This window comes from Heterodontus francisci, chromosome 45 (assembly GCF_036365525.1).
Source record: "Heterodontus francisci isolate sHetFra1 chromosome 45, sHetFra1.hap1, whole genome shotgun sequence".
Taxonomy (NCBI): Eukaryota; Metazoa; Chordata; class Chondrichthyes; order Heterodontiformes; family Heterodontidae; genus Heterodontus; species Heterodontus francisci.
In genome coordinates this window covers 11,144,596-11,166,903 of record NC_090415.1, presented here as the reverse complement: position 1 = coordinate 11,166,903, position 22,308 = coordinate 11,144,596, and the positions used below count along the sequence as shown (strand labels likewise).

Genomic DNA, 22,308 nt, shown 5'->3' with positions numbered 1-22,308 from the left:
ACGGGACATTATTAGTTAGAGACAGAAAGATCGCACGGGCAGTGAAACTGCATTAACCAGAATCTATGGGAGTAAAACAGAGATCACAAAGGCAAGGACACTTGATATATAAATCAATATAAGTCGATACTATACAGACAATGTTGTCGCTTTTTCAGAGAAGTTGTGGGTGGCTCTTAAAAGAGCCTTTTTGTGATTTGGGTGTGTTACAGTACATTGCGGATATTTACTTGGAGCTGGTGTACTTGGTGACCGCCTTTGTACCTTCCGACACGGCGTGTTTGGCCAGCTCCCCGGGCAGCAGCAGGCGCACGGCGGTCTGGATCTCCCGGGAGCTGATGGTGCTGCGTTTGTTGTAATGGGCCAGGCGGGAAGCCTCACCCGCGATTCGCTCGAAAATATCATTCACAAACGAATTCATGATGCTCATGGCCTTGGAGGAGATGCCGGTGTCAGGGTGAACCTGCTTCATCACTTTGTACACGTAAATGGAGTAACTTTCTTTCCTGGATCTTCTCCGTTTCTTGCTGCCCTTCACTGGCGCCTTCTTCAGAACTTTCTTGGCGCCCTTCTTGGAAGGTGCTGTAGTTTTCTTCTCGTCAACCATGATCACGATCAACTTCAGACACAGAATAACCGAAATTTCGCTCCAAGCTCGCATTTTATAGACATCCCCAGAACCCTATGCAAATGAAGGATGGGAGATGACCATGTTCATGATTGGCTGGTTTACAATGATGTCACTGCCTGATGTTCTATATCTATCTGATTGGGTGTCTAAAGTAACCAATCACATTTCGTGCTTCTCACAGACACACACTGTCGCAGCAGTCAGATCGTCCAACCCCTTTGCCCGCCCTTATCCATCTATGTCAGTGACTTTCTGAGTCCCTCTTCCTCATCAACCATTTCTATTTTGCTAGTTCGAACTCGTCTCTTTTTTCACTCTCGATAGTTCCCTTCCTTATCAGGATGTAGCGCCCCTCTGCACTTCCGTCCATCAACAGGACCGAATCGTCCAGTATAGTGGGTGTCAGATACATAAATGATTTGGAGGAAAGTATAGGTGGTCTGATTAGCAAGTTTGCAGACGACACTAAGATTGGTGGTGTCGCAGATAGTGAAGGGGACTGTCAGAGAATACAGCAGAATATAAATAGATTGGAGAGTTGGGCAGAAAAATGGCAGATGGAGTTCAATCAGGGCAAATGCGAGGTGATGCATTTTGGAAGATCCAATTCAAGAGTGAATTATACAGTAAATGGAAAAGTCCTGGGGAAAATTGATGTACAGAGAGACTTGGGTGTTCAGGTCCATTGTTCCCTGAAGGTGGCAAAGCAGGTCAATAGAGTGGTCAAGAAGGCATACGGCATGCTTTCCTTCATTGGACGGGGTATTGAGTACAAGGGTTGGCAGGTCATGTTACAGTTGTCTAAGACTTTGGTTCGGCCACATTTGGAATACTGCGTGCAGTTCTGGTCGCCACATTACCAAAAGGATGTAGATGCTTTGGAGAGGGTGCAGAGGAGGTTCACCAGGATGTTGCCTGGTATGGAGGGCGTTAGCTATGAAGAGAGGTTGAGCAGATTAGGATTATTTTCATTAGAAAGACGGAGGTTGAGGGGGGACCTGATTGAGGTGTACAAAATCATGAGAGGTATAGACAGGGTGGATAGCAAGAAGCTTTTTCCCCAGAGTGGGGGACTCAATTACTAGGGGTCACAAGTTCAAAGTGAGAGGAGAAAAGTTTAGGGGGGATATGCGTGAAAAGTTCTTTACACAGAGGGTGGTGGGTGCCTGGAACGTGTTGCCAGCGGAGGTGGTAGACGCGGGCACGATAGCGTCTTTTAAGATGTATCTAGACAGATACATGAATGGGCAGGAAGCAAAGAGATACAGACCCTAAGAAAATAGCCGACATGTTTAGATAGAGGATCTGGATCGGCGCAGGCTTGGAGGGCCGAAGGGCCTGTTCCTGTGCTGTAATTTTCTTTGTTCTTTGAGTGGGGCAAATGCGAGCATTGAAGTGCAAGTCCTTATCTCCATGTAGCGTGCCAAATAAGGTTGGTCAGCTGCAGTCAAAAGTAACCACATGAAAGATTTATATGACAGCGCTTCTGATATGTCTTCCTTTTTCCTCAACCGAGGATACCCATGTCCTCACTTTCCACCCCATCAGCCTCCACATCCAAAGAATCATCCTCCGCCATTTCTGCCACCTCCAGCGTGATGCCACTATCAAATACATCTACCCCTCCCTTCCCCTGTCAGCATTCCGAAGGGATCATTCCCTCCGCGACACCCTGGTCCACTCCTCCATTACCCCCACCACCTTGTCCCCTTCACACGGCACCTTCCCCTGCAATCACAGGAGATGTAATACCTGCCCATTTTACTCCTCTCTACTCACAATCCCAGGCCCCAAACACTCCTTTCGAGTGAAGCAACGATTTACTTGTACTTCTTTCAATATGGTATACTGTATTCGCTACTCACAATGTGGTCTCCTCTACATTGGGGAGACCAAACATATACTGGGTGACCGCTTTGCGTAACACCTCCGCTCAGTCCGAAAGCATGACCCCGAGCTTCCGGTTGCTTGTCATTACAACACTACCCCCTGCTTACATCTCTGTCCTGGGATTGCTGCAGTGTTCCAGTGAACATCAAGGTAAGCTCGAAGAACAGCATCTCATTTACCGATTCGGCACAATGCAGCCTGCCAGACTGAGCATTGAGTTCAATAATTTCAGAGCATGACGGGCCCCCCAATTTACTTTTATTTTTAGTTATTCTTTCCTTTTTATCTTTATTTTTATATTTATTTTATTTTATATCACCTCAGTTGGTTCAGTTTGCTTACCCACTTTTTTTCATATTTGTACTTGCGGCTGTTCAATTTTCATCCATTAACACCCTATCTGTACGAATGCTTTGACTTTCAACACACCATTAACATAATGTTTGCCTTTGCTCCATGACCTTCTGGTCAGCTATTCTGTGACATTTTCCTTTCTACACCTTCTCCCTTGTTATCTCTTGCCCCACCCCCGCTTTACTTGCTTAACACTTTTCACATTTCTAATATTTACTAGTTCTGAAGAAGGGTCACTGACCTGAAATGTTAACTCTGCTTCTCGCTCCACAGATGCTGCCAAACCAGCTGAGTATATCCAGCATTTCTTGTTTTCATTATGAAAGATTTATATCGTGACCATTACATAATTCTGGCTGAAACTAGGCGAGGCAAGGGAACTTATTATTACTGGCGACAAATATTCAGGAAAGACAGGTCTGAAAAAATATGGAGGGTTGTGGAGTTGAAATAATTGATCAAATATAATATGATAACACTGGCAGGGATGATGTTTTTGAGGTGTTAACAAAAGAATCTATTTGGTCACATATGTGGAATATGGCAGGAGGAAATGCATAGACATTCTGGGTCGTGAAATATTTGTCCTTCCCTGCCGGACATGTGAGTGTGGGATTCATTCTGTGCCCATCAGTACGTGATATTTACCCGTGGCTTTTACTCCATATCTGTCAATCTATGGTCAATGATTTGGTCATTTCATTCAATAATTTCAATCTTCAATAGGTGATTCTGTTTTATTTTTCTCCGTAACATTCAGTTTCTAAATGGGTGATGATGGGTTTTGTTCTGTGAGTGTGGGTTTTGTTATGCATCTGTTAATATCTGATTTTGGAGTCTGGGCATTTCTCTTTATCTGTTAATTTCTGAATTGTGAATTTGGATTTTAATCTGCACCTGTCAGTTTCTGGTATAAAAGGCTGTTTGATTTTGTCTCTGTACCTGTTAGTAAGTGGCATTTTTGTGTAGCTTTACACTGCACATGTTAATTGATGACATGCCAGCGTTGTTTTCACTCGACATGTCAGTCTCTGGTTTGGAGACCTCAACTGTGTTCTGTACCCATCAGATGTCTACATATAAGGATGGGTTTTAACCTGTTTCTTTCAATCTGTTGTATGTAAGTACTGTTTATTATCTGTATCTGTAAGTTTCTGATGAACGAATGTGGACTGTATCGTCTCCCTGTTAGTGGTTCATTAAGAGATATTTTACACTGTACCTGCCCGTTCTGATATGTGAGTGTGGGTTGTGATCTACATCTGGCCGTTTCTGGTATGAGACATGAGCATTGTTTTCACTCTGTGTACGTTAGCCTCAAGTGTCAGAAGCTGGGTTTAGTCATACATCTCATTCTCTGCTGTATGATTGTGGATTTACATCTGTACAAGTTCGTTTCTGATACGGGCGTGTGAATTTTATTCTGTATGCCAATTTCTGGTATGTGAGTGTGTGTTTTTTCTGTCCTGTCACTTTCTGCTGAACTGGATGGTGGATTTGCTTTGGATCTGTGAATTTCTGCTATCTGAATGTTGGCTTTCCTTTACATTTGTCATAGAGTTATACAGCACAGAAACAGGCCCTTTGGCCCACTGTGTCTTTGCCTCCCATCAAGCATGAATCTATTCGAATCACATTTTCCAGCACTTGGCCCATAGTCTTGTATGCTATGACGTTTCACGTGTTCATCGAAATCCTTCTCAAATGCTATGAGGGGTCCTGCCTCTACCAGCCCTTCAGGTAGTGTGTTCCAGATTCCAACCACACTCTGCGTGAAATATTTTCACCTCAAGTCCCCTCTAAACCTGCTGCCCATTACTTAAATCTATCTCCCCTGGTTGTTGATCCCTCCACTGAGGGAACGTTTTCTTCCGATCTGTACTATCAATGTCCCGTGTAATTTTGTATACCTCAATCAGTTCCCCCCTCAGCCTTCTCTGCTCCAAGGAAAACAACCCTAGCCTATCCTGTCTCTCTTCATAACTGAAATGCCACAGCCCAGTAAACATCCTGGTGAATCTCCTCTGCACGCTCTCCATTGCAATCCCGTCCTTCCTTTGGTGAGTTGACCAGAACTGTACACAGTACTCCAGCTGTGGCCTAACTAGCATTTCATTCAGCTCCCTCATAACCTCCCTGCTCTTATATTCTATGCCTCAGCTAATAAAGACAAGTATCCCATATGTCTTCCTAACCACCTTATCTACCCGTGCTTCTGCCTTCAGTGATCTATGGACAAGTACACCAAGGTCCCTCAGTCCCTCTGTACATCTTAGGATCTGGCCATTCATTGTATATTCTCTTGCCTTGTTAGGCCTCCCAAAATGCATCACCTCACATTTTCGCACTTCTCTGGATTAAATTCCATTTGCCACTGCTCCACCCATCTTACCAGCCCATCTATATCATCCTGTAATCTAAGGCTTTCCTCCTCACTATTTATGACACCAATTTTCGTGTCATCTGCGAACTTACTGATCATCTCTACTACATTCACGTCTAAATCATTCATGTACACTACAAACAGCAATGGTCCCAGCACCGATCGCTGTGGTACACCACTGGTCACAAACTTTAACTCACAAAAACAACGCTCGACCATCACCCTCTGCCTCCTGCCACTAAGCCAATTTTGTATCCAATTTGCCAAATTGCCCTGGATCCCATGGGCTCTTACCTTCTTAACCAATCTCCCATGTGGGACCTTATCTGAAGCCTTACTGAAGTCCATGTAGACAACATCAACTGCCTTACCCTCATCTACACATCTAGTCACCTCCTCAAAAAATTCAATCAAGTTTGTTAGACACCATTTTTTTTTTCAAGTCACCTCCTCACTCTGCTTATTATTAAATATTTTTATTAATTACCACCTCCCCCCTCACCCACTCCCTGACATTTTCTATACTCCTCTGGCCTCCGCTGTTTTCTGCCCTAAGCCTCTTTTTTTTTCTTATCCAATCCTCTATATCCCTTGACATCCAGGGTTCCCTGGATTTGTTGGTCCTACGCTTCACCTTTATGGGAACATGTTGACCCTGAACTCTCATTATTTCCTTTTTGAATGACTCCCACTAGTCTGATGCAGACTTTCCTATAAGTAGCTTCTCACAGTCCACTTTGGCCAGATCCTGTTTTATCATATTGAAATCGGTCTTCCCCAAATTGAGTACATTTATTTCTGGTCCCTCTTTGTCCTTTTCCATAACTTCCTTAAATATTACAGAGTTAATGCCACTATCCCCGAAATGCTCCCCCACTGACACTCCTCCCACTTGTCCGGCTTCACTCCCTAGGATTAGGTCAAGCACGGCTCCTTCTTTGGTCGGACTTTCTACCTGCTGGCTCAAAAAGATCTCCTGTATGCACCTTAAGAATTCTGCCTCCTTTAAGCCATTTGCACTAAGACGATCCCAGTTGATATTGGGTAAGTTGAAATCCACTACAATTATTACCCTATTATTTTTAAACCTCTCTGAGATTTGCCTACATATCTGCTCCTCTATCTCTCACTGACTGTTTGGAGGCCTGTAGTACACTCCCAGCCAAGTGATTACCCCCTTTTTGTATTTATGTTCTACCCATATGGATCATTTGAGGAATGTTCGAAGATATCATCCCTCCTTATACAGTAATTGACTCTTTGATCAACTGTGCACTGCCACCTCCTATTTTATACCCTCCCCTGTCATGCCTTAAGATTCAATACCCTGGAATATTGAGCTACCAGTCCTGCCCTTCGCTCAACCATGTCTCCGTGAAAACAATAATATCATATTCCCATGTGTTAATAAATGGCCTCAATTCATCTGCCTTACTAGTAAGATTCCTTGTGTTAAAATAGATGCAATCCAGCCTTGCAGTGTTAGTTTGTGTCTTAACATGTCTGCAATTTTGCTGCCTTCCAGACTGACTCAGTTTCTCTTCTATATTTGACTGTGCATCAACCCTTACTGCACCTCCCCTCTGTATCCCACCCCCTTGCCAAATTAGTTTGCAACCACCCCTCACCCCCCTCCCCCAAAAGCACGTGCAAACCTCCCAGCAAGGCTGTTGGTCCTGATCCAGTTCAGGTGCAATCTGTCCAACTTGTACAATTCCCACCTTGGCCAGAAACAGACCCAGTGATCCAGGAAATTAAAGCCCTCCCTCCTGCACTATCTCTTCAGCCACACATTCATCTGCTCTATCCTCCTATTCCTATACTCACCTGCACGTGGCAGCGGGGGTAATCCAGCGATTACAACCTTTGTGGACCCCTTTTCTTTAATCTGCTACCTTGCTTTTGAAGTTCATGTTGCATGACCTCATCCCTCTTTGTAACTGTCAGTTTCTGGTATGGAATAAAGATCTTTACTCTGTACCTGCTAGTTGCTGGCAAGTGATTGTGACATCAATCCATATCTGTCAGAGTGTGATGTTACTTCAGATTTTACTCTTCAACTGTCAGTTTCTGACATGTGAATATGGATTTTCCTCATTCTGGTCACTTACTGCAATGTCAGTCGCTCCTTTATTCTGTGCCTGTCAGTTTCAGGTCTGGAAGAAAGATTTTTTTCATTACCTTTTATAATCTGGCAACTGAATGTGAGATCACCCTGTATCTGTCAGTTTGTGACATATTACTGTGACTTTTACTCTTCACTTGTCAGTTTCTGATACGTGAATGTGTATTTTATTCTGGGTACCTGTCAGATACTAAAATGCAAGTATGTATTCTATTCTGTTCTTGTTTGTTACTTGTAATTAATTGGAGTGTTTACTCTTGATCTGTCAGTCTCTGGAATGTGAATGTGGCTCTTACTCTGTGTCTGTCTGTATTGGATTTGCCAGCAAGTGTTTTTCTTTGCCTTTCTGTTCCTGACATGTGAATGTGAATTTTACTATGTACCTCTCAGTTACTGGTATGTGATTGTGGTTTTATTCTGTCTCCACGAACCTATGATTAATGATTGCAGCTTGTGTCCAAGGCATGTCAGTATCTTGTTTGCACATGACCATTCTTATGTGCATGTTGCTTTATGGGAAATGACTATAGGATTTACTCTTTTTTCTGCCATATTACTTCTATGGCTTCAAGGGCTGGTCAGAGACTGGGAATTCTGTGATGAGTAACTCATGTCCTAACTTCCCAAAGTCTTTCCACCACCTAAAAGCCACAAGTCAGAATTCTGATGGATTACTCTCCACTTGCTTGGTTGAGTGCAGCTCCAAAAACACTGAAGAAGCTTGATACCATCCAGGACAAATCAGCAGGCTTGATTATCTTACCATTCACCAGGTTATGTATTTACTCCCTCCACCCACCAGTGCACAGTGTGTCCCATCTAAAAGATGTACTGCATCAACCTGAGGAAGTACCGTACAACAGCACCTTCCAAACCCATGACATCTGCTACTGACTGGAACATGGGCAGCAAGCTTATAAGAACATTACCACCTGCAATTTCATCTCCAGTTTGCACAACATCCTGACTTCAAAAATATAACACCATTCCTTCATCATCACTCAGCCCAAATTCTGGAACTCCCACTTTTATGAATGACATTCATTCTGTAGCTGTTCATCAATGGTACAGTCTGAGTGTAGAACTTATTCTGCATCTGCCACTCTGAAAGACAGGATCTGTTTGTTTATATTTAAGGAACAATGAAGGATCTCTTACACACCTAGATCTGTCTAAGTATCTGTCCCTCTTTGTATGGTATGTGTGTGAGGGATTCATTCTTTATCTCAGAATGTGGAATGTGACTATATTTATCTCTGTCACTTACTGATATGTGCATGTGCACTTTTCACTCTATCTGCCAGCATCTGATGTGAGTGGATTTTTTAATGTACCTTTCATTTACTGATGAATTGAACGGTGGTTTTGGTTTGAATCGCTCACTTTCTGTTTACATGAATATGAGTATTCCTTCGTACTTGTCAATTACTGGTATTGAAGTAAGATCTTTAAACTGCACCTAATACAAAGCAAAATACTGTTAATGCTGGAAATTGGAAATAAAAGCAGAAAATTCTGTAAATACACAGCAGGACTGCCAGCATCTGTGGAGACACAAACAGAGTTAGCCTTTCAGGTCAATGACCTTTCATCAGAAAGGTCTGTCCTGATCAAAGGTCATTGACCTGAAATGTGAACGGAATTTCTCTCTCCACAGGTGCTGCCAGACTTGCAGAGTATTTCCAGCATTTTCCATTTACACTGTACATGGACATGTACATGTTCTGGCAAGTGAATGTGGGATCAATATTTAACCTTTCAGTTCTGATACGCAAATGAGGATTTTACCCAGCATGTTGTCAGTTCCTGCAGTGCAATTATCTGATTTATTCTGTAACTTTATGATTGTGGTAATTGATTGTGGGTTTGACCCTACACCTACCAGTCTCTGTAATGTGAATGTGGCTATTACTCTGTATTTATCGGTGTACAATTTGTGAGTGTGTGTTTTGCTCTCTGTGTCTGTTTCTGACATGTAAATGTGGATTTTGCTATGTACCTCAGTTACTTTATGTGTATGTGCTTCATTCTGTTTCTGTCCATCTGTGGTGAGCTTCACATTTTCCCTGTACCTATCAGCATCACACTTCTTTGTATGGCCATTATTCTGCACTTGTTGGTTTATGGTAGTGCTTGAATTACTCTTTCCCTCTCATTCCCTGATATGCTACTGTAAATTTTCCTCTGTACTTGTAAGATTCCACTCTGTGATAATGTTGTTTTTCTGTCTGTCTGCGTCTGGTATGCTATTGTAAGATTCACTGTGTGCCCATCAGCTTCTGGTATTTAAATATGAAGTTCACATTGTAACATTCAATTTGATCTGTGTGAATCTGCTTCTACCTTGAACTGACAGTTTCTATTCTGTGAGTGTACATTTGCAATTGCACTTGTTAATTTCTGCTAAATAACTGTTTGTTTTACTCTGTGCATGTCAGTTGCTGCAATGGGAAGATGGGAAAGGTTTTTAATTCTGAAAATGGCAATTACCGATAAGTAAATGTGGGTTTTACTCGGTAACCCTCATTCTCTGGTATTTGAGTTTGTGTCTTTTTATTCTGGTTAGCTGTCACACTCACTTCTCTGAAGTAAACATCTCATGAACCGTCTCCAACACATTTACTTCCTTCATTAAATAAGGAGTCCAAAACTGCACACAGTATTCTAGATTGGTCTCAGCAATGCCCTGTATAACTGAAGTACAACAGGCTTATTTTCATTTTCAATTCCTCTCGTAATACTGGATAGCATTCCATTTGCCTTCCTTCTGTCTTGCTGTAACTGCACCCTAACTTTTTTGACTCATGCACTAGAACACCTAGATCCCTCTCCAGAATTCTGCAGTCACTCAGCACTGAAGTATTTTTTAATCTTCCTGACAAAGTGAACAACTTCCCATTTTGCTTTTATCCCATTTTCTCACGTTGTACATCATCTGCCAGATTCCTGCCCACTCACTCAACCTATCGAAATCAGTCTTCAACTTCCTTATGTCCTCTTCACAACATACATTCCTACCTATCTTTGTTTCATCTGCAAATTTAGCTGCCATGTCATCACTCCCCTCATCTACGTCATTGATATAAATTGTAAAAGGTTGAGGCCCAGCACTCGTCACATCCTGCCAATCAGAAAAGGACCCATTTATGCATTCTGTGTGTTCTGCCAGCCAGTCAATCTTCTATCCATGCCAATATGTTACCCATGAGCTCCTACTTTGCACAATAACCTTTTATGTGGCAACTTGTCAAATGCCTTCTGGAAAACCAAGTACTGTATGTCAAACAGGTTCCCCTTTATCCACAGTGCATGTTAGTCCTTCAAGGAACTTCAATAAATAGGTTAAACATGATTTCCCCTTCACAAAACCATGCTGACTATTCCTGATGACCTTATGTTTTTCAAAATGCCCAGCTATAGCCTCCTCATCGATCAATTCTACCACCTTCCTCATGACAGGGGTCAAGCTAACTGGCCTATAGTTAATGTTAACTTTGCATCTCTCTCCACAGATGCTGCCAGACCTGAGTATTTCCAGCACTTTTTGTTTTGTTTCAAATTTCCAGCATCTGCAGTATTTTGCTTTTATATTACTGTAGTTACCCTGTCTCTGCTTCCACACCTTCTCGAATAGAGGGATTATATTTTCTACTTTCCAGTCTGATGTAACCCAGTTCACTTCAGCTAGCTCAACTTTCATGCCCACATAGCTGTCCTTATTTAAGTTTAAAATACTAGTCTTAGATCCACTCCTCTCATTTTCAAACTGGATGCAAAGCTCAATCATATTGTGATCATTGCTACCAAGAGGTGCAGATACTCTGAGGTCATTAATTAATCCTGTCAAATTACACAATACCAAGTCTAATATAACCTGCTCGCTGGATGGTTCTAGAAGATGCTGCTCAAAGAAACTATTTCGAAAGCATTCTATGAACTCCTCATACAGGCTTCTATTACCAATCTGATTTTTTCCAGTTTTTATGAAGATTAAAATCACCCATGATTATTTCCATCTCTTTATCACAAGCACCCATTAGTTATTCTTGTAGACTTCATCCTACATTGTGATTACTGTCTGCGGGCCTGTAGACTACTCCCACTAGTGCCTTTTTTCCCTGACTGTTCCTCATCTCCAGCCAAACCAATTCTACATACTGATCTCCTGAACCAAGGACATGTCTAACTATTGCACTAATGCCATCCTTGATTAACAGTGCCACCCCTCCAACTTTACCTCGCTTCCTATTCTTCTTGAATGTTACACATCCCTCAATATTGAGGACACAATCCTTGTCATCCTGCAGCCATGTCTCCATAATGGCTATTAGATCATATTTATTTACTTCAACATGTGCTATCAGTTTCTTTACTTTGTTATGAATGCTCCGTGCATTCACATACAGAGCCTTTAGTTTTATCTTTTTGTTATCCTTGTAACATCTAGTGTTGACTGTTGGTCTGCTCTTAGTTTTTTTTTCCTCTGTGTCCCTTCCTGCCATTCTCTGGCTTTCATTTCCCCGGTTTCTATTCTGTTTTCCTGCCTTGACTTTATCCCTTGGTTTGTTACATCTGCTAAAGCTTGTTCCCCTCCCACTTTGTTTAGATCAAGTAACTCTCTACATCCCTAGTTATACGGTTTGCTCGAACACTGGTCCCAGCTTGGTTCAGGTATAGACTGTCCGAATGGTACAGCCTCCACTTTCCCTAGTACTGGTGCCAGTGCCCCACAAACTGAACCTGACTTCTCCCACACCAGTCTTGGCAGGTGTAAATTTCACTGTTAATCTCTCAATCCCTAGTCTACAATTTACCTCTGTTATTTTTGGATTTTGAGTGTGGCTTTATCTGTACCTGTCAGTTTGTTTTGTGTGAGTAACGCCTTTTTCAGTACCTTTCAGCTTCAGTTGTGTGTGTGTTCTGGCTTGTACTTTGTCCCCATCAGTATAGTGTATGTGAGTGTGGATTTGACAGTTAATTACATTTTTGTGGCTATGAGTGGGAGTTCACACTTTATCTTTGATTGTCTAGTAGCCAATTTAAGGTTTAACCTGTGCCCTTAAATGTCTCATGTGTAGCTGTGGTTTTTAACCTCTCTCTGTCACTGTCTGATATAACAGTAAGGGTTTCAGTCTGCTATTTGAGTGTGGATTTTACACCACATCTCTACATTCTCTCGGATGTGAATGTGAATTTTAATCTGTACATGCCAGTTTCTGACATGTGGCTGTGAGGTTTAGTTTGTACATTGTCATTTTCTGATATGTGACTGACAATTTTATTTTGAACCTGTCAGTTTATTTTCTGTCTCTGTGAGTTTTAACCTGTATTTGTCAGTATCTGATATATGACTCTTCTTAATTATGTGTGTGTTTTTCTGTATCTGTCAGTGTCTGGAGTGCAATTGTCAGGTTTACTTTGTACCTGTCAGTGTCTGTTATGGATGAGAGGCTTTCACTCTCTAACTGTTAACTTCTTGTAATTTATTATGGATTTCACTCTGTGTCTGTCAGTCTCTGGTAGTTAAGTGCGGCATTTATACTATATCTCCTCATTTCTGATATGTCAATGTAGATATTAATGTGTACCTGTTGATTTCTCCTATGCGAGTCTGGGCTAAAATATGTTTCTGAAAGTTTCTCTTATGTGAGGGTGGCATTTATTCAGTACCTGTTACTGTCTGAATTGTGGGAAGGTTTTAATCTTTCTCTGTCAGTTGCTGGTATGTTAATGTGGGTTCATTCTGGATCTTTCAATCTTTGGAATTTGAGTCTGTGCTTTACCCTATTTTGTTTCTGTTAAGTGAATGAGGGATTAAATCTGTACCTGCACATTGATAGTAAATGAATGTAGTTTTTAGTCTGTACCTGTCAGTTTATGAAAAATGAAGGTGGTTTTATTTCTCTATCTGCCAGATTCTGATATGTGACTGTTGTTTTATTCTGTACCTGTTATTTTCTGGGATATGATTGTAGTTTTTGATCTGTATCTCTCAGTTTCTATTACTTGAGTGAGTTTTACTTTGCACCAGTTGTCTTCTGGTATGTGTGTATCGGTTTTAAGCTGGACCCGTAAAGTTAAGGTAATATAGTGTGGGTTTATTCTGTATCTATCAAACTCTGGTGTGTGACATGGGGCCTTTCTCTGAATCTGTCGATTTCAGCTCTGTAACTGTAAGTTTTAATCTGCAACATACAGTTCCTGATAGGTGTGTGAGCACATTTTCTTTTCTTCTGCAGCTATCAATGTCTGGTACAGAGGATGTGTGTTATTCCTATCTTTCGATTTCTGTCATTGAAGAATTGCTTTTCCTTTGAACATCTCAGTCTCTGCAATGTGTCCATGGGTTTTACATGGTAACTGTCTCTGTTAAGTGACTCTGGTGTTATTCTCTATCTGACAGTCTCTTGCATGTGAGGGGTTTTATTTTCTGCTCTGTATCTGTCAGTTTCCCTTCAGTGGCTGAAGGTTTTAATCTTTACTTAAACTCTTTAATAATTTGTAAATGTGAATTTCACTCTGTGTCTGTCTGTATAAATTCTATGAATTTTGTAAACATCAGTTTCAGGTATGTGAGGGTGAGATTCTCTGTCTCCAGGATGCACCCTCTTGTGAAATTGACAGAGTGCTTTTTAATCTGATAGTGGGTTCTGCTTTTGAACTTTACCTAACTTTCATCAGTATTGATTTGGAATGGATTGGATACAATGTCTGTCTCTTCTGCTTTGTTTGATTGCTGAATCGGAAATGTGTCTCTGAACTTGGGATCAGTGAGAGTTTCACTACATCTGCTCCTTGTGACTATGACATGAACCGAAGGCCTATGGGAGTGGTACTGTACCTTGTCTGTGATGGAAGGAGCCGACTGCATTTGCCCTTGTGCCTGGGAATCATCACATTCATTCTGCTCCCTTGAACTATTTGCCTACAGAAAGGAAGAAAACTATGTCTTGTAAGTCACGAGCAGTTGAGGTGGAAACTAGAAAAGAGGTTAATGTAACATTTCAATTAATAATCATTATGACGAATCACAAATGCTAACCAGAAATACAAAGACTGTCACTGTCTGATTCCACTGCAGCTCTCAGCATCTGCTGACGAGGTGTGTTGGCAGTTTCACAGCAATTTTGAGACATCCAGAAACAAGCCAACATCTACACTGCTCCAAGATTGGAACGACCTGATGGAGCAGGGATATTTGTGCAGGTCAGGTTTCTATTTCCATCTGGCATTATAATGTAATCACCTAAGAACTAGGAGCAGGAGTCAGCCATTCAGCCTCTCCAGCCTGATCCACCATTTAATAAAATCATGCCTGATTTGATCTTGGCTTCAGCTCCATTATCCTGCTTGGCTAAAAACCCATTACTCCCTTGTAGATCAAAAAATTAACTCATCCTCGAATATATTTAATCATTCAGCCTCCACTTCTCTCAGGGGTAGAAAATTCCATAGATTAATGACGCTTTGAGAGAAGAAATTCTTCCTTACCTCCGTCTAAAATGGGAGACCCCTTATTCTGAAACTGTGCGGCGTGGTTCTTGATTCCCTCAAGAGGGGAGATATCTTTGCAGCATCTACTCTGTCAAGACCCCTCAGAATTTTACATTTTTAAATAAGATTAGCTCTGATTAATACAAACTCCAATGAGTGTAACACAACCTGCTCAACCTTTTCCTCATAACGTAAACTCTTCATCGCAGGAAGCAACGGAACGAACCTTGCCTGAACTGCATCCAATGCACGTATACATCCCTCATGAGCGAAGGAGACCACAACTGTATCCAGTAATCCAGGTGAGGTCTCAACAACACCCTGCAGAGTTGTAGAAAGACTTTCCTACATTTATATTCCATCCCCCTTGCAATAAATGCCAACAGTCCGGCTCTGTTTTCAATATTCACTTGTCAATAACAACAAACAGCGTGAAATAGGAGCTAAACCAGGAACAAGCATTACAAGTTTGAGGATAAAAACAGCCATGCATTTCAACAGCAGCTTCTTCACCTTTTGTCTCACCAACGCAGTGCACACGCAGCCCAAGAAATGCCTCTGCCTTCCGCCGCTCACTCCATGTTACCGGATCACTTCCTGCCTCACTCTGTCTCTTGCAAACAACTCGCAACCCTCCTGAACTTGCCCCAAAGTCAATGACGATCTCTGAGCCAGATTGCGGACAAGTTTCCCCAAACAAAGTGCTGCTGGAAGGAGACTGCTGTTTGCTGACTTACCCCGATACTGTAATATCTCCATTCCCTCTGTTAAAAACAAACACTTTCCCCTCTTTGAATAAATGCCGTTCAATTGCCTTGCAGGCACAGGGGAGCGCATGCGCTCTGTCGGTCATCAACCATCAGAGGTGTGGGCGGGGCTTTACCGCGCATGCGCTTCTTTCGGCAACGCTTTGAAAAACAAAAATACAAACAATTGGAACTTTATTCAGTTCAGTTTTATCACATTGTGAGCAATGGAACAGGGGCTGCGGGTAAGATTAGAGAAGGTTCCCATCTGGGAGATTACCCCTTTATAAAGTTCAATTTGAGATTATTCTCTGCAGTATGTTTGCCCAGTTTCTCAAAGCAATCCTTGGAGGGAGTCGGTGTGTTTGCTGGGATCGCGCAGGATTTAATATCTGACAGTAACAGTCCTAGATTCATGTAATCACATTGAAAATGCCGGTCACTGAGTGTCAGAGTGAACGGTTCGAGCTGAAACATTGCAGAGACCTCAACAGGGCAGAAAAAAAGTTACATTTGGGACATTGTGTGACTCACTTTCGGAAACGTCCTCAGATTGTGAGATTAATAATGTGGCTGCTTGTGGCACCAAATAAGTGAGAGATAAGTTTGTATCGTCAGTCTCCCCGGGTGGATCTTTCGAGATAAAACGAATCTGACATTTCAGCCTACAACACAATAATTACAGGTCAGTCAGTCTAACCTCAGTAGTGAGCAAAATATTGGAATCATTCTGAGAGACAGGATAAACTGTCACTTAGAAAGGCAACGATTAGTCAAGCAGAGTCAGCGTGGATTTGTGAAGGGAAGATCTCGTCTGACCAACTTGATCCAATTTATTGAAGAAGTAACAAGGAAGTTGGATGAGGGCACTGCAATTGATGCGGTCTGCATGGAGTTTAACAAGGATTTTGACAAGTTCCCACATGGGAGACTGTTTCAAAAAATAAAATCCTGGGGGATCCAGGAAAATGCAGTAAGCTGGATGTAAATTAGGTTTAGTGGCAGGCAACAAAGGGTAATTATTAACGGGTGTTTTTGCGATCGGAGGGCTGTTTCCATTGGCGTTCCGCTCAGTACTGGGTCACCTGCTCATTGTGGTATATATTAATGATTTGGACGTAAATGTAGGGGAAATGATCAAGAAGCTTACAGACGACACAACAATTGGTCGTGTGATAGAAAGCGAGGAGGATTGCTGTAGGCTGCAGGAAGATATTGATGCTCTGGACATATGGGCAAAAAAATGACAAATGGAATAAAATTCGGATAAGTGTGAGGGAGGTCAAACAAGGCAAAGGAATACATGATTAATGGGAATATACTGAGTTGTGTAGAGAATGTGAGGGACCTTGGAGTAAATGTCCACTGACCCAGAAGGTAGGAGGACAGGTCTACAAGGTGGTTAAGAAGTCATGTAATTGCTTTCACATGCATTCAAGTCCTGGGAAGAAGGAATTTTCCTCCACACAAGATCAGGGGGCAGGTTGTTCAACCTTGCCCGTCTAAGAGCGAAGTCCAAAGTACGGAAAGTCCTCATCAGGGAACTCCTCTTTGCTGATGATGCTGCTTTAACATCTCACACTGAAGAGTGCCTGCAGAGTCTCATCGACAGGTTTGTGGCTGCCTGCAATGAATTTGGCCTAACCATCAGCCTCAAGAAAACGAACATCATGGGGCAGGACGTCAGAAATGCTCCATCCATCAATATTGGTGACCACGCTCTGGAAGTGGTTCAAGAGTTCACCTACCTAGGCTCAACTATCACCAGTAACCTGTCTCGAGATGCAGAAATCAACAAGCGCATGTAAAAGGCTTCCACTGCTATGTCCAGACTGGCCAAGAGAATGTGGGAAAATGGCACACTGACACGGAACACAAAAGTCCGAGTGTATCAAGCCTGTGTCCTCAGTACCTTGCTCTACGGCAGCGAGGCCTGGACAACGTATGTCAGCCAAGAGCGACGTCTCAATTCATTCCATCTTCGCTGCCTCCGGAGAATACTTGGCATCAGGTGGCAGGACCGTATCTCCAACACAGAATATTTTTAAGGCAGTGTAAATAGTTTCTTGATGAACAAGGGAGTGGAGGATTACCGGGGGGTGGTGGAAATGTGAAGTAATCAGTAGAGACAAAAACTTATTGAATGGCATGGCAGAGCAGGCTTGAAGGACCGAGTGGCCTACTCCTGATCATAATTCGTATGTTCGTACATGAGGATCGAGCTCCCAACAACAGCAGAATTGTACTCAACTGCAAACTATAATTTCATGGCCCGGCATATCCCCCACTCTACCATTACCATCAAGGCAGGAGACCAAACGTGGTTCAATGAAGAGCACAGCAGGGCATGCCTGGAGCAGCACCAGGCATACCTCAAAATGAGGTGTCAACCTGGGGAAGTTACAACACAGGATTATTTGGGGGCCAAACTGTATAAGCAGCATGCGATAGACCGAGTCAAGTGATCTCATAACCAACAGATCAGATCTAAGCTCTGCAGTCCTGTCACATCCAGCCATGAATGGTGGTGCACAATTAAAAGACTAACTGAAGGAGGTGGCTCCACAAATATCCCCATCTTCAATGATGAGGGAGCCCAACACATCAGTGCGAAAGATAAGGTTGAAGCATTTGCAACAATCTTCGCTCGAGGTGCCAAGTTGATGATTCATCTCAGACTCCTCCTGAATGCATCAGCTATTTCGATTCACTCCGTGTGACATCAAGTAATGACTAAAGGCATTGGAGATTGCAAAGGCTCTGGGCTCCAACAATGTTCTGGCAATAGTTCTGAAGACCTATTCTCCAGAACTTGATCTGCCCCTAGCCAAGTTGTTCCAGTACAGCTACAACATTGGCATGTACCTGACAATGTGGAATATTCCCCAAGTATGTCTTTGACACCAAAAGCAGGTCATGTCCAAGCTGGCCAATCAGCCTACTCTCAATCATCATAAAAGTGATGGAAGATGTTATCAACAGTGCCATCAAATGGCACTTGCTTTGTAATAACCTGCTCAGTGACGCTCAGTTTGGGTTGCGCCAGTGCCACTCAGCTCCTGACCACATTGCAGCCTTAGTTCAAACATGGACAAAAGAGCTGAATTCAAGAAGTGGAGAGAAAGTGACTGCCCTTGACATCAAGGCAGCATTTGACCGAGTATGGCATCAAAGAACCCTTGCAAAACTGGGGTCAATGGGAATCAGTGGGAAAACTCTCCGCTGGTTGGAGTCATACCGAGTGCAAAGGAAGATGGTTGTGGTTGTTCGAGGTCAATCATCTCAGCTCCAGGACTTCACTGCAGGAGTTCCTCAGGGTAATGTCCTCGGCCCAACCATCTTCAGCTGCTTCATCAATGACCTTCCTTCAATCATAACGTCAGAAGTGGGGATGTTCACTGATGATTCTCCAATGTTCAGCATGATTCGTGACACCTCAGCTACTGAAGCAATCCGTGTAGAAATGCAGCAAGACCAGGACATTATCCAGGCTTGTGCTGATAAGTGGCAAGTAACATTCGTGCCACACAAGTGCCAGGCAACTACCATCTCCAACAAGAGAGAATCTAACCATCTCCCCTTAACATTCAATGGCAATTAGCATCGCTAAATCCCCCACTATCAATATCCCAGGAGCTACCATTGACCAGAAACTGAACTGGAGTAGCCATATAAATACCGTGGCTACAAGAGAGGATAGGAATCCTGCGATGAGCAAATAACCTGCTGACTCCCCAAAGCCTCTCCACCATTTACAAGGCAGAAGTCTGGAGTGTGATGGAATACTCTCCACTTGCCTGGATGTGTGCAGCTCCAACAACACTCAAGAAGCTCGACACCAGCCAGGACGAAGCAGCCCACTTGATTGCCACCCCATGCACAAACATTCACTCCCGCCACCACCGACACACATCAGAGCAGTGTGTAACATTTACAAGATGCACTGCAGCAACGAACCAAGGCTCTTTCGACAGCACTTTCCAAACCCGCGACCTCAACCAACTAGAATCTCAAGGGCAGCAGATGCATGGGAACACCACCACCTGCAAGTTCCGCTCCAAGTCACACATCATTCTGACTTAGAATTATATTGCTGTTCATTCACTGTCACTGTGTCAAAATCCTGGAACTCCCTTCCTAACAGCACTGTGGCTGTACCTACCTCACATGGAGTGCAGCAGTTCAAGAAGCCATTTCACCACAACCTCCTCAAGGGCAGTGAGGGATGGGCAATAAATGCTGGCCGAGCCAGCAACACCCACATCATATGAATGATTTTGAAAAAAAAGTGTGTGGTGGTGTTCTGGAACTCACTGCCTGAAAGGGGAGTTGAGGCATAAACCTTCAACTCATACAAAAGAGGTCTGGATATGCATCTCAAGTGCCGTAATCTGCGGGTTACGGACCAAATGCTGGCAGATGGGATTAGAATAGGTGGAATTCTTTTCGGCTGGCACAGACACGATGGGCCAAGTGGCTTCTTTCTGTGCCATAAAATTTCGATGCTTCTATGATTCTAAGTGAATACATATCTCTCTATCTCACCATCCTCCAAGCCTCTCCCCCAATCCAGATCTTTCTCTCTCTCTGCCTTTTTCTCGCTATTGATGCTGTCTCTCTCCCTCTGCCTTTGGTGCTGTATCTATGTTGGAGATACAGTTACTGAGTGTTATATGTATGCATTCTATTGTAGTACTGATAGTCTCTCTCTCTGAATATTCAGGTGAAGGTGAAATACTGTTATTCAGTGTGAAAGGGACACACAGTTGGAAATTGTAAGACTGAAACGGTCTGTCTCCCTCCCTCTCTCACCCCTCTCTCTCTTTCACTCACCCTCTCTCTGTTGCTCTGTTGTTGTATATGAAAGAGGAATGAAGTTATTGAGCGTGTTATGGACACGCTGAAGAGACGTACGGTATTGGAACAGTGAACACGCCACCGGTGCCGCAGGTGAGACGGTCACTGTCACTTCTCCGCTCGGATGTTCGAATCTGACGGTGTATTTATCCATCTTCAGTCCTGAATCTAAGCACGGAGAGAACCAGCCTGTCACTGCCTGGAACAAAATAAAAACACTGTGTATGAATGTGGGATTATTGTGCAACTGGACGTCTCTCCTTGAGAATGGGATGTCTGGGACACCTAGAAAAAAATATGGATGGAATGTAGGGACAGACAGGGCATAATTTGTATTTTCACCGTCAGGAAACATGCTTGTGTGTGATCAATATAATAACATCAAAGCCGATATTGGTTTGAACAGATTCAAAGCTGTGATTGGCTCTTGACGCCAAATCTGGGAAACAGACAACATTCGCAGAGCCAGTCTCAGAGTGTTTAACACTTGCTGAGCCTAGAAAATACAAATACCCACCGTGAATCCGCAGCACAGGCCGAGCGGAGGGGAAATCCTGTCCTGGGAACGCTAAATTGAGCGAACAGTTCGGCCTGAGATTGTGTGGATGTGAATATTGTGGAAGAGAGTGTATTAAAAGGGCGGGCGCGTTAGTCTAATGCCACTGTGTTTGTGGGTCTGGTCTCATCGCCGGATTTCCGAGTCCCTCTTGCGTAAAAAAACAAGATTTTCCAGTTAAAGAAGCACTTTGCTCCCCTTCTAATCCTCAAAGTGGGAATGGAGTGTTGTTTGTTTGTTGATTTCAAGATTTTAATCGAAAAGTATGGAACATGTCAGCGATCGGCTGAGAGAGAGTCATCAGTGCAGCAATGAAACGGGTTTCAGTCGAAAATGGAGTCTTTACTTCAAGTGAAACCTTTGTGACAGCAAACATTCTGATGTCAGAGACAGGAAGGTTCTAGCCTGGGACTCTGGAATACCCGAATTTCAGTGGAATTGGAGAGTTTAGGACCAGAGAGAAACACAGAGAGGCAGCAGGAGCCGGGAGCTGACAGCAGGTTGTCTCCGCCCCGTCCGCTCGCTGCCTTTAAGTTGCTCAGTGCCGCCACCACCAGCTTCATTTCTGACCCAGTTCTGACTGACAGAGAGACTTTGTGCAGAGTCCTGGACATGACCGATACTGCAGCCGCCGAAACGGCTCCTCCAGCCGCCGCTGCTCAAGTCAAGACTCCCAAGAAGAAGAAGGCGGCTCCCCGGAAGGGGTCAGGCGGTCCCAAGTTGGGCGAGCTGATCCTCAAGACTGTGGCGGAATGCAGTGTCCGCAGTGGGATGTCACTGCAGGCAATAAAGAAGGCTCTGCGTGTTAAAGGTGTCGATGTGGAGAAGGGCAAGTTCCAAATCAAGCAAAGTATCAAGCGGCTTGTGGCGAAAGACTTCCTGGTGCAGACGAAGGGCACGGGGGCCTCCGGCACCTTCAAAATCGCGAAACAGGAAAAGAAGGGAAATGTGGTGAAGAAGATTAAGACAGGAGCAGCCAAGAGATCTTCAGTGAAGAAAACAGCTGCCAAGAAACTGATAACAAAGAAAACAGCCAAGAAATCCCCAGGGAAGAAAATAGTCTCCAAGAAAGTGAGCAGCAAGAAGACAGCAGCCAAGAAAGTGAGCACCAAGAAGGCGGCAACACCAAAGAAGGCGGTAAAGAAAGCAACGCTTCCAAAAAAATCTCCAGCGAAGAATGCCAATAAAGCCAAGAGGGCCACGGGCGGAAAGCCGCCCAAGAAAGTTCAATCATCAAGGAGCGGGAAGAAGCCGAAAGCAGCAAAGGCTCAG

The 22,308-nt window shown here is 43.3% G+C and overlaps 1 protein-coding gene across 1 annotated transcript; it reads right to left on the bottom strand.

Moving 5' to 3' along the window:
• Positions 1–192: 192 nt before the first annotated feature.
• LOC137356157 (histone H2B 7-like) lies at positions 193–616 on the bottom strand. The gene has a single exon (XM_068021971.1). The coding sequence runs from the start codon at positions 605–607 to the stop codon at positions 227–229; it is 381 nt and encodes a 126-aa protein (XP_067878072.1). The 5' UTR covers positions 608–616; the 3' UTR covers positions 193–226.
• Positions 617–22,308: the final 21,692 nt, after the last annotated feature.